This window comes from Cyprinus carpio, chromosome B25 (assembly GCF_018340385.1).
Source record: "Cyprinus carpio isolate SPL01 chromosome B25, ASM1834038v1, whole genome shotgun sequence".
NCBI classification, from domain to species: domain Eukaryota; kingdom Metazoa; phylum Chordata; class Actinopteri; order Cypriniformes; family Cyprinidae; genus Cyprinus; species Cyprinus carpio.
The window spans coordinates 15,728,606-15,742,284 of NC_056621.1; the positions used below are offsets into that span (position 1 = coordinate 15,728,606).

At 39.7% G+C, this 13,679-nt stretch overlaps 1 protein-coding gene across 2 annotated transcripts in view; it reads right to left on the bottom strand.

Moving 5' to 3' along the window:
* Positions 1 to 3,562: 3,562 nt before the first annotated feature.
* LOC109046116 (OTU domain-containing protein 7A-like) overlaps positions 3,563 to 13,679 on the bottom strand; it is a 72,558-nt gene continuing 62,441 nt past the window's right edge. For both annotated transcript variants that reach the window (XM_042753735.1, XM_042753736.1), the window contains exons 11-13: positions 8,365 to 8,479; positions 7,554 to 7,638; positions 3,563 to 7,274 (exon numbers count right to left, since the gene is read on the bottom strand). In XM_042753735.1, coding sequence (XP_042609669.1) covers positions 5,763 to 7,274; positions 7,554 to 7,638; positions 8,365 to 8,479 — 1,712 coding nt within the window. In that variant the 3' untranslated portion in view covers positions 3,563 to 5,762. The remainder of the gene's footprint in view (positions 7,275 to 7,553; positions 7,639 to 8,364; positions 8,480 to 13,679) is intronic.

Below are 13,679 nucleotides of genomic sequence, written 5' to 3' on the forward strand. Positions count from 1 at the left end.
GCTAACATTTTATGTTTGACTGGCTCCGGAGACAACTAGTGTGCAAAATAGGACAAAGAAAGATTCTTATAAAAATGTTATGGCATCATCTAACAGGGCTAATGGGGTCATGCCAACCTGCTAACCCTTGTACTACAAGAAAGAAAAAAACAACAAGAAATTGCTTGGGAACATGGTAAGGAAAAAAACAGGTCTACATGAAAGAGATATATTTAGCATACAAACAGGGTTAATGTAGCCATGCTAACCTGATAGCCTAAAGAAAAAAATACAATAAGATGTTTGGGAACATCCACAAAAATACAGCTTTGCATGAAAGATATACTTTAGCTTTTAGCTAATGCAGCCATACTAACCTGACAGATCTTGACCCTGTGCTGTAAATATCTTACAGAAAAGAAAAACACAAGAAAATGCTTGAGGACATTGAGAACAAAAATGCATGAAAGAGATACTTTAGGTTTTAGCATGTTAACTGGGCTAATGTAGCTATGCTAACCTGATAAACCTTGGTCCCTTGCTGTAAACAGCCTACAGAAAACACGACAAGACTTTTAAAAAACAGGTTTACATGGAATAGATATTTTAGCTTTTAGTACACTAACTGGGCTAATGTAGCTATGCTAACACGGGAAACCATGACCCCTTGCTGTAAACAGCCAACAGAAACAAAAAAATGTCAAGAAAATGCCTGTGAAAATGGTTTACATGGAATAGATAAGCTATGCTAACATTAAACCATGGTCCCTTGCTGTAAATATTCAACCAAAACAAAACAAACAAAAAACAATAAAATGCTAGTGAAAATGCTTAAGACAAAATACAGGTTTACATAGAAAAGCCTGGAAACATGGCCCATTGTCATTTTAACACCTGTTTAGGACATTTTGTTAGACATTATATACCTGTTGTTTTTATTGTTTATTAGTATTTCTTAAAAGCAAGCTATTCAAGGCTGCATGTTACCGTGAAATTACCACAAGCAAGCATATTTTACTCTGTTTCACATAATGCCTGAGAGCCCATGGCGTAATGCTTTAATAGCATGAAATTTGTTTGTGGTATCAACAGTCGGTAGAGTCAAGACTGTAAAGTGTGGACTGCGTACAATGGTACACTATCGCTGCCTTGTGCTGTTATGTACTGTAAGGCACAATAAAGAATTGGCTGCAAAGTCACAAGACCTCTAGTCCTAGAAACACATGACAGCATGCCTTGCCCCAGCTGAGCACAGTACACTTTCTCCTTCTTCCTCTCCACCAATGGATCACAAATAACATTCAGCAAAGAACTGCGTGACCTTACACTGTCTCTCTCTCCTGTTTTATTTTTCTTCTCACATTTTTCGCATTCTTTTGAGAAACTGTAAGCCGCCATACAGAAAGTCAGATTATTGATGAGAGACTTCTGAGAAAAAAAAAAAAAAGTGGGCTGGGTGATGTTTTGAAGAGAGCTGTGCACAGACACAAACTAGGTCATGGGAGAGCTGTACAGGGGCCGTTCTTCTGATTGATAGATGGCAGTGTGTCTTTGCATCTCTGTGCATGCTGCTTTGAACAAAGATGAGTTCACGTGCCTTCTTGAAAAGAAAAACATCTTTTCCCTCCTACTTACCCCTTGAGAGTTCAGGGCACTACACGTACACTCTTAAAAATAAAGGTGCTTCGCGATGCCATAGAAGAACCTTTTTGTCTAAATGGTTCCATAAAGAACCTTTAACATCTGAAGAACATTTCTGTTTCACAAAAGGTTCTTTGTGGTGAAATAAGGTTCTTCACATTATAAAAAGGTAAGAAAGAGATGGTTCTTCAAAAAACCTTTGACTGAATGGTTCTTTGTGGAACCAAAAATGGCTCTTCTATGGCATCACTGTGAAGAACCTTTTGAAGCACCTTTATTTTTAAGAGTGTATGTCAGTAGTATTTTGGTTTTCATGTTCAGAACATAGTACTAGAAAAGGGCTCAGATGCTCCAGAGATAAAGATCTAAGTAATCTCACACATGTGTCTTTGCGAGTTTCAGAAGAGATACCATCTCACATTATGCTTGGATTTGCAAAGTTTACAATCAAGCGCCTTCAATCAACCATCAGAGATTTGAATATGAGCTCAAATACCTCTTAAATAAAACGTTTGCATGCAAGTTTTTTTACGCGCAAATATGGTACAAGTTCCGGTTGATTATCAAACAGAATAGGTGCTATACTATTGTATGACTTGGTGAAAGTATGTGGAGTTCCGATCATATGCATAAGTGTTGAAAGCAGATCTGCTTTAGACATAAGATTAAATTAAATATCACCTTTAGACTCTAGACCATATAAAACCACAATATCAGTTGCCTTTAGACTTTCGATGCGTTGAAATGTTACTTTTTGTGGCTAGACCATATAAGGCCACCAGATCAGGTGTGATTCTAATCCAAAATTCTATGCAATAAGGGGTGAAATTCAACAATCATAAGTGAATGTTGGGGATGGTGTAAATGCGGCTGTGATAGCAGTCTGTGTTGGTGTTGTATATTAGTGCTTCTGTATGATTATAAGGTAAAATAAGGGCACAGAATCACACTGTTGAGACTTCCATATGCCTGCCCACCCTAAGTCCACCATGCCTAAATAAAACATAAATTAGATCACTATTATTACTACATTTAAATAAGTATTCTACTTGATACTGTTAAGAAGCCCCACCCACCCCAGTCTCTTTAAAATCCACTGATAAAACTATGGTGAACAGGTTGCTAAGTCATTTTACATCTTTATGACAGCTGGAACATGGTTTAATTCTTGGGACAGTGCCCTAGTTTCTGCATCAGCAGAATTATATCTTCCATACCATGTGCCCTCTGTAAAATGTGTGGGTGTGTCTGTGATCGTTTTGCAAAAACTTGAGAGTATATCCTGTTTCATGACAGTTGTAAAAAAAAACATCTCACACATGATGCAAATGACATTTGTCCCTAACAGATAAGCCACCCTCGCGTTTTGCAATTCAAGATTCGCAGTCTCAAAAGGAGAGGGGCTTAAAATATGCATGACTAAAATTTTAAGGGTGACCCAAATCATAAGAGTTATTAACCTCCTGTTCTTTAAAGTGACCTGATTTGCATTTTAAGCCTCTGGCCTCTAAAATCTTTTGTGTATAGTATGCGAAGAATGTCCGCCTTAAGTGAACATGCAACAATGAGAGTTCATTGTCAGGGCGAGACTCTTCTGGCAGATGTTAAACAGGTGACTGGTGTGGCAGCTGTTTGGTGCTGTGTTTCATGCTAATGCCATGGTCCACGACTGACAGCAACTACTGCAGGGATATAAAAGCTGGACACCACTAGATGTGCAGTTTTATACTAGATTCTATTCCAGTTTTGCGGACTCAATCATATGAGAAGTTAGCCAGTCTAATGTGGGTGTGGTATACTGTGACAGAAACAGCAGCGGAGGGAGCTGCTCAAATTACAGAACGTTGAGGAAAAACACACATGCAGACACGCAAGTATGCTGGCACACAGGCACACACCTTTCTTCCGCAGAAACAATTAAAAGAACCACACAGACACGGTATTTAACAATAAACTAATCTTATTTTGTCTCTTTTTCTCCTGCTATTTACATTGGTACCTAATGTGCAAATTAATAATTTAAAGTAGTGTAAAACTCTCAAATTAATACAAAATCATATTTTACAATTCTAAGACGGTGAGAGTCCATGAGCTTGTCGAATATAAAGGAGGAAGAGGAGAAGCAGGAAGATGGGAAGTGCAAGACACACATGATTGTGGAGGTGTATAAACATGGGAAGAGAACCAAGCAGTGGACATCCTTGGCCAGGAAAGACTAAACACTTACAAAGACACGGTGTTGGTTACCTGGACACCACCACACAACAAAACACAACAAGCCCTGCTCTTATGGTAATCTTGTCCATGAAGTAGAAAAGCACTTGGTTGGGCCTTTGCTTGGCAGAGGCACACAAAGTGGCTAACATACTAGTCATGCTAGTTGACTTGATTGGCGCAGTTATTTGTAACATCCTGATTTTCTAAGCACACAATGAGAATTAGCGCTTCGAGCGTGTGTGATTGTTAGCCAGTTAGTAGCTTAGCATGTTGTTGTATGGGATGGTTTTTGCACTGCTGTGATCAATTTTGGCATGTACCATAAAATGTCCGATTTTACATTTAGAGAGTTGGTCTGGAGAATATGTCCTAACCACTCATGATACAATCTGACAAAGAATAAATTAATTAGAGATTTTGTCCAAACTAAATACCACTGTGTAAACATATTCTGATCTGATAGGGTGTGAATTTGTTGTCACCGAATTTTCGTTTTCATTGTACACATAAAAATTTCAGCTACTAACATTCCACATTGCACCTATTTAAGATATTTTACACTGCTATGTAATCTATGAGAGTCAAAAACCTAAAACGCTTTCAAGAGGTAGATTTGTACCTTTAAATATCCAATTTTTCATATATAGATTTAGATGTTTCTATGTATATTATAATCACAATTGTGTGGTTAAGACTAATATTCCTGAGGACAAATGAAATGGAGGTGAAGGACCGTTTTGGCACATGAGAGGCTAGCATGGCAGTGTTAGCATGAGTGCTACAGAATGTTGATGAGCAGTTGCCAATTGCTTGTAGCCAAGCTGTGCCATCAGAGAAGGTATAAAACAGTTGACAAATACACAGTTTCATAAGCTTTCCACATTTAGTCCACTGCTGAAGCATATAAGGGTTTGCATTTCACATATATCCTCAGATAAGGTGGTTCTTGTAATTTAGCATTCACTAGCATGACTTTGTTATATATTGCAAATACAGAAAGCAATGAATGGAAGTCAAATGCTTACTGTATCGGATGTCAAGTTCAAGTAGCACACAATAGTGAGGTTTCATTCGATATCATGATGGAATGCAAACCCTCATATGTATATTATTTTACAATATACTGCAGCGTATATGTATATATATATATATATATATATATATATATATATATACACCACAAGATCAATCCAAAAACACACTCTGATATGCCACATATTAAATATTTTCCACCATAATAATCCCTGTACAGCAGACCTATTATAATCTTATCTATATCCCATAGAATCATATTGGGAAAAGTAGAATATGGCTGACGTCATGAATGCATAGATAAAAGGGGGAGGGGTGACAGTTGTTACCAAACTTATTGCTTTCAAAAAAATCCAAGTGCTGAACAGTGCATCTCCCTCCCTTTGTAATTATTTGCAATGCACAGCAAATCAATGTTATTTCATATTAAGATTCCAAAGAGCTATGCTGTGAAGTATTGCATTATAATGACCTCTAAACAGAGTTTTCCCTTCCATGATTTGGGAAGCTCCATCAGAGACTGACATATGCTTTTACATCTCTTTCTGCAGGTACAAGGAGTTTTTCAACACAGACTGAGCAAAATGCACAGAAGAGAACTTTTACTCTAGAACAAGTAAAAGATTGAATTAAATCAGACATAGGACAAACAATAACACAATCTCTGGCCAAAGCTGTAAACTGATTCTGGTTGCACTTCCTGTCATTGTAAAGCAGTGTTCGTTCGCTATTGAGAGTAAAGTAACAAGAATACAAGAAGGCCGATCTTAACTATAGTAGGAAAATGTTATGCCAGTTCTTTGTATCGCTTGCAAAGTGCAAAAAGGTGGTGGTGTTGCTGTTCTTTTTCACACACATTGGGCGTGGCTATATATGTGTGTGCATTTGCAGGGCTATCCAGGTCGGTGCACCTTCACCTCTCGTTCCCTGTGTTTCAGCTCCTCTCTATAACAGTATGAGCAAAAGTTCTCTGTCTCGGGTCGGCCATAGAAGGTGCAGTTCTCCCTCCTGCAACGTTTCTGCTGAAAACAGTACATTGGGCAAACACCACTCTGCCCTTTGGTTTTATCCTGCCCCAGCCAGGCATGGGGCGCTGGGTCCTCATCTGCAAACTCCAGACAGTCCCGGATGTCGCCAGTGTTGAAGCCGTTGGTATAAGTGTGGGACTTATGTTCCCCAGGCATGTTGTACGGCAGGGTGTCTACGGCATTAATCGTACGGATACCAGACATGCGGGCTGGACTGTAGCTCTGAGAGGACAGTGAGCGGTTTTGCTGGGGGTAGGTAGCACAGGTTTTCAGAGTGCTGACCATTGGCTTGTAAGACTCATCTTGGTAGCTGGATGACTGCACATTGACATCTCTCAGATGGATGACACTGTGCCTCTGGATAGGTGGCGTATGGCTATAGTGAGCTGAAACAGGGACTGGTCCAGGTCTCTTAGCACCGTTACTAGGGGAGGAGAAAGGGACAGGGGACATGGAGGATCCTGGGATGGAAGCTGGGATGGGTATTGGGATAGGGGAAGCAGCAAGCTTTGGGCTTCCCCTTTCTTGGACCTTCACAGCCTGGGAAATATTATGGCTAGGTTGCAACACCGGTGAGCAACTCTCAGGTGGAGAGCTATCTGAACGCTCCCTTTGGAAAACGCTCTCCTGTTCAGGTTTCTTTAGTGCCACCCCATTGGTCTGAGGCTTCTTCTCTGCCTCAGCCTTTCTCTTCTGTTCCTGCTCAGCATTGAATCGTTCTTGGGCACTGCTTAGGTAGAAGCTGATCATCTCTTCATGGAACTGGTGTCGGTGGCTGGTGAGCAGTAATCCAGCGAAGATGAATTTGCGCTCGCCCTGCATGGCTGCCCGAAGTATGTTCAGGCTGAGTTTGACATCTGTGCTATACTTCCAGTTGTCCAGTGTCCGATCACCCGAGTTTTTGCCTGATCCTGGTGGTCTCTCAACAGGTGAGCTTCCAGAAGCATGGTCTGTTGGAGAGGGGCTGGTTGTCTTTTCTGAGGAGGATGTGCTGGCCGACTGGCCTGACTCCTCTTTGCTCCCTTTTCGTGTTTTCGAGTCCTTTTTCTTGGATTTCTGCTCTCCATTCTCTACCGTTCGACCATTTGTTGAAGTGGACTTGCTGATCTTGCCATGAACAAGTCCTCCAAGGCCACCCATATTCTTCTTAAGTTTGATACCCAGAGTCTTGCTGAAGCTGCCCAGTTTGTTGGCTACTGAGTCTGCCCTTGTTTTGTCTTTGTCCTTTCGCTGCTTGTCCTTCTCCTTACTCGACTTGCCGTTATTGATGTTGGAGTTACTGCAAACAGACTCCCGGTCCGAGTCCATGGATTCTGCCAGAGACTGTACATCCTCACCTGCAGAGGCAGTGGGCGACTCGGGCTGAGCCAAGGGAGCCTGTAATAGATAGATCAGCCATTAGGACTCAAAACTGTAGTCACCTTTGGCAGCAAGTACAGCTGTTAAAAATTTTAGAAAAGGGGGAAACAACCATGTTCCTGAAGGGCTACCATCCTTAAATCAATTATACCTGAACCAGTTATTTAAGGTTGTCAGGATTACTTGAAAACATAGCTAGGTGTGTTGGAGCAGAGTTGGAACTTATGTCTGGTAGAAGGTAGCCTTCAGGAGCAGGGTTTGCAACCCCTGTCAACCAATAAATGGACGACCACTTACCCTTGTTTCGGAAGGAATTCGAATCCATGTTACATTCATGTAGTTGTGCAGAAGGTTTAATTTAGCTTCCAGTGATAGAATAAGACTAGAGAGAGAGGAGAACATAGTCACACATCTCTTCTAAAACCTAATTTGTAGCTCAAAAGGTTTATCAGCTCAATTGAAGCATTGAATATTCTTGTCATCTCTTACGTGCCAATGAGGGAATGGAAGATATTACAAACCATTTGAGGCATGCAACTAGGAACTCAATCAGTGCATAAATCTAGTCACCAGGGAATGACAGTTTGTATTTATCAGTCCATTATGGAGCCAATGAACTGGGGGCCATATGATTACAGTTACTTCAGCACAGATGTTTCTTTTGGTTTCTGTTCTTCCTTCAGTAAGTCATGACTGGGGCAGTGTTGCTGCAATTTATTTATATGCGTTAACTGGCTGACCTCTGCAGTTACTCAGATTTGAAAACATCCTGTATAAACCATCTTAACCATAAGACTAAATGCAAGAATATGCAAGTGATAAAAGTCTGGAACATGTACAGGCTTTAATGCCTGAATGAGTATTTAAGATATGTCAATCAAGAGCCGAGTGCCATGTGCTGGGAACTTCTGGACAGATTTAGTCCAACTTAATCCCTCATATGGTAGAGATAACATATAGATAGAGGCCTTCATTTGGCCTCAATTGACCTTTGTCTTAATTACCCCTCATTTAGGCTAGAAACTGCTCATAAGTTATTAAATTTCTCTAAGATTGCTGTAGGGGTGGATGGAGGATGGAGGGTGAGTATGAAAAAGAGGGGTCTTACTTTGCCAGCTTAGCATTGTCATTGTCATCCCTCCCCCACTCCCAGTCCCTCCCAGGGTCCACTGCGAAGTGAAGCGCTAGCAGCTTGTGCTCAGAGTCGGTCAGTGGGATGACGGCTGGAAGGGAGGGACAAAAAGATGAGATTAAAGATTTTGATGTAACATTCAAAACAAGGTTGCAACCAGTTTCCAAACAGATTGAAGCAAAAAGTGGACCTAGTTTTTGACTGGATACTAGGACTAGGGAAGAGGTGTACTTGTTTAGATAACACTGCTTAGCTACTTTACTTTTAAAGTAATGGTTCACCCAAAAATTAAGGTTCTGTCATTATGTTTGATATTACTTATCTGTGCAATAGCCGTCATATCTGATTTAGCAGGTGAAGTTTATCAGTGCATAGTGGCCTAAATTTATGGAATTTGATGTCAGATCTTCATTTTTAGGGTGAACTTTTCCACAAAAAAAATAAAAAAAACTGCTACAGTGGTTTGTTTCTTTCAAAGAATCTTCAGTTATTCCTTCACTACAAGGTATGACAAAACTGCAAAAATGTAAGAGAAACAAAAATCATGATTTCCATGATTCCAACACCCATTTGACAGGAAAAACATTTCAACATTAATCAAGGGGTATGTTAACCGTAAGTTAACAGGACTGGGTGTGGCACTGTTTCCTAAAAAGAAAATATCACAGCCTTCCATCCATTCTAACTTCTTCCCTTTTTCCCCTGTTCCCATCACTGTATTTGTCTTTGTACCTGACTCGTCTTTTTAAACCACATGCACCAGACAGAATGGAAGGGAAAAAGATAGTGAGTTGAAAGAAGAGAGATAAAGAGAGAGATTCAGTTCTCGTGACTGTTGGAAAATACAGCATGTTTGAACAGAGGACGTTCCAACCCCTTCTGTCACAACCATACACTCACAAACACGCACACACTGACAGAACAAACTGTCTCCTCTCCTCATGAACGGCCTGCCATTTGCCAGGGGACTGCTGGGAAGAACTCATGGTGTACCAATGATGAACATACTGCTCTTCGATGACTCATTTAAATGACACTATGCAGAGTAGGAGTGAGAGACATCAAGTCACAGTAATGAATAAATGTGTGTGTGAAAGAAAAGGTCAAGGAGAAAGAAACTGTTTGTAGTAGGGCTGATAAAAAGTAGAAAAAAAATCATGATATGGATGTGTTAGATTAATATACCACAAAATTTACATTCAAGATTTATGTTAATGATACACATTTTTAAAAGATGCAAGTTATTTTACTTGTATACTAATATGACTTACTTGTATACTTGTATCTACTAATATGACAATCACAAAAAAGGAGATTACACCAGATACAGTATATGGATTGAGGAACAATTTTAAACCTATTATTAAAAAATAGGAGTTCAAATCACAATGTCAAAATAATCACTTTTTTGTTTTTTAATTATGCAACCCTAATTTGTAGAGAAGTGTACCATCTAGCCATTTTCCACAGTAAGACATGAGCATGCTTGAAGCACACTTCCTCCCTGTTGAATTTTCAATCAACACACGACTTTGCCTCCCACCCACGTCTTTTAATTCACAATCCTGGCAACAAGAAGTGCCAAAAATGTCCAGCTGGTCTACTGAACATTCATACAATCCAAAATCTCAGTCTACCCTCTAAGAATTTCAACTTTTATTCACTTCAATTGCATTTTGTCTTGAACATGTACCTTTTATTCAGTTTCTGCAAGTTTTCTCAAAAAACAAAGGAATTATTATCCACCATGGAATAGCAATCTCATATCATTACATTATCACAATATCAGCACAATACTGTTTTGTGAAGGATGACAAAAGAACACAATTGTCAATGGCCACTTTTTTGTATTCAATTCCTCCAATGGAGTTTGGTGATTCAAACCAAAGAGCACAAAAATGAATCATCACATTGCAATTAGATTCTTTGATTAGAAGAAAAAAAAAAATATCAAAAAGGCAAAATGAAAGATTTAGCTGTAACCTTCAGAAGCAGAACGCATTTACTGAAAACCAGGTTGTAACCACTTTCAAATCATATCAAACAGATGGCTACAAAAGACAAATTTAGGCTTGGTACTAATGCTGTTTTCACTTTGTTGGCACATTTTCTTTCTTAGTTCAATTGGTTTAAGCATATATGAACATGCCAATCGCACCAAAACAATCATGCAAAATCGTCAGGACAAGGTGGTCTCAGCCTGGGACTATGGATCAAGTCTGTATACTCCATGGGAGTGGGAGTCACTGCTAAGCTGTTATGATGTGCTTCTTGCTGATTGGCGGATCAAAGTCTCTCCTCAGGATTATGGGTAGTGTAGTTCTACAACAGGAATTTTCCAATTAAAGAAACATTTTTGGAAATAAAGCCAAGATAACACTGACTAAAAGAAGAATATATTATCTGCTTCGCAGTCTCAAATCTCATATACAACTATGTTTCTTTAAAAGGAATGTTGTTCCAAGACCAACAAAAGATACCGATCCAAAAAAAACATCTTAGTTGCCAAAATCATTTACCCCAACCATGACGTTCTTTTCACTGTTATTGAAACACAAACTTCTGGCACGTTTGAGGCTATGAGGTTTCTTCCAGCATTTTGTGGGTCAAATTCTTGGGGAGTCACACCAGGACAAGAAAGAGCATCCAAAGTCCAAACTGAAAGAAATGTAGGAGGAATTCCCAAAGCAGAGCACACACTGTTCAGAATAACACACAAAATCGTACACGTGGGCATGCACTCATACATAGACCTAACCAACAAGTACCCCATTGTGTTCCCCATTGCACACACAGATACAGTTTCCCACCAGAGCGGGGTCAGACGGTGAACACTGGAGCTATGTGGGGTTGTGTCCCGACTGTTACACTGCAGCTGTCCTCCCTTCTCTGGTCCGGCATACACACTCACATGCTTCAGCTCGCACTGTTTTTACCGTTGGGCCGGTTCCAGGTCCAAACATATACCGCCACTGCCAGTTCTACCCTGGGGGACTGGAGCAGAATGTATTTTGTATCCATTCTGGCAGTCGTGTAGACCTGTCCTTGACTGACCCGCCTCAACCACATACGTTCAAAACCGTGACGTCAAGGTCACTCTGTCTGAAGGAACAAGGGGCGTTGATTCCTCAAGTATCTGTTGGTTTTCAGTACCCCTACATTGCCTGTGTGTTGTTATAACCAAAATACTTTGACTGGATAAACAAGCGAGTGATAATGAACGAGTAATCATGAGATGATGAGACTGCAAATAAGGTCTTTCGCTGAGCGCTGCGGTGATAATACAAACAGAAGTTGTTGACAGACAACATTGCTCATGGAGTCTGACATGCTACATTACAAGCGCATTACATGCAGAGTTTATTCCGTTGGCACGAGGGGGAGGTTGATGTATGCCGAGTGGGTCTGGCTGCACGACATGGCACCGCCTCAGGAAAGTTAGGCAATGAGCGGGAATATCTGTCATGTGAAGCATGTGTGATATAATCCTTTTGAGAGTGACTCCCAAAGCATTATTTCCCGGGATCGTTGTGGTTTTCTTGACTCTCCCCCTCTGGTGGGTGATATCAATCACTGCAGTTGCGCCCACTGAGGAAAACAATTAGTCTGTGTAAGTCACGCAAACCGTGCTTGTGCTTGATGAGGTATGAATTCAGGAGTTCACAGTTGTGTATTTTACAGCCCACGTAAACAATAATCGCAAGCCTAAACAAAGCTTTGTCGTGAATCTCCAAAATATGCGTGGGAGTGTGATTGCCTACAAAATTTCCAGAGCCACATAAAACACGCAATCTGTATACGGAAATATCCGTAGGCCTCCTGATGCTTACAACTGATCGCGATGTGAGGAATCTGGATGTTTTTAACCTAAGCTTGGCGTGAGTTGGTCATGACACAAGAAGGTTTTTCATTCTTTCAAGATGAAATTTTAAAAGCTGCCTGCCGAATTTAAAGAAAATAAAGATCTTCGTAAAGCTGGACAGGCGTGTCTTAAAATATCAACACACATTTCCTTTTGGTTGACTGGTGTTATATAAAGAGTAACCACAGAAAAATGAAGGTGCATTAAAGAAGTACTAGCATGGCACGTCACAGGGAAACCATTCAGTATGTCTGCCACGCGCAGGAAAATCTTAGGGGAAAAAAAACTTCAAAAGGGCCCTAAATCACCAAAAGAGTTTAAAATTAGGGACATATAACAATTACCCTGTGGTTAAAAAAAGATGACAAGTGGAAAAAGAGAAAAGTTGATGAAATATTTTTGACCACATTTTGTTCTCCTTGACAAATACTTTTAGCTAACGGCTAATCTTAAGGAACAGGGGCAAGTTTTTTATATCGACCAACTGATGATTTCATGAAAATAGCTTAATAAAGTGACTAAACAACATTTTAATTACAAAAAATGGAAAAATGTTTCTGTAAGCTGTAGAGTTATAGCAAATACAATAAGCTTAATAGAGCTGTGTCCGCTCCCTATCCCCTATGTAGTGCACTATATCACGTGTTGACCATTTTGTAGTGCTGTCTTAATTCAGAGTGAATGACTTCATTCCCTACATAAGTAAAAAAATAAATAAATAAATAAACAAAAATAAATCCCTACATTTATTCATTACTGTATACCCACAATGCACTCTGATTTCAAGTGTACAACCGATGTACACTCGCTGAAGCACTATTTCCCACAATCCAATGTGTAGAACCAATGAGCTGGAAGACTGTGAATGAGAGATGCCATTTACATCTTTCATGTTTTAATAATTTACTGAGGTGGCATTGCTGTTAACTACAAAAGATTATAGAGATGCGATGATTTTGAAAACAGCTGTGTGCATGTGTGAATTAGTGTCTGAATATCCATTTTTAAATTTTAAGAATGACAAGAGTATAGAGAGCCTAAATTGGCTACTCATGTAAAGACATCATAAATTCAGTCAGCTTTCTGACGTTCTGAATGTTGACACATTTCCTATAAAAACAGGAAGTTGGAACTAGACATACCGAAAGGCTTGTCCCTTTTATTTATTTTTGTTTTAAAGCTTTCATTTACGTCACAGCTGTTAATGATGCTATTTTCTATTGCTAGTCAGAAGAATGTGGTATTAAGCGGTGGGGCCTTTTTCATTCTAAAGGATCTGATTGGACAAAAAATTCACCCACCCACAAGTGCAGGATGAGTCATCAATATTTTTGCTCTGCTTTTGTAGAAGAGAAAGACTAAAATTTCAGTGTGCAAATATGCTAAAAACTAATTATTTATTTAGAAGTACACTAATATATAGATGTTA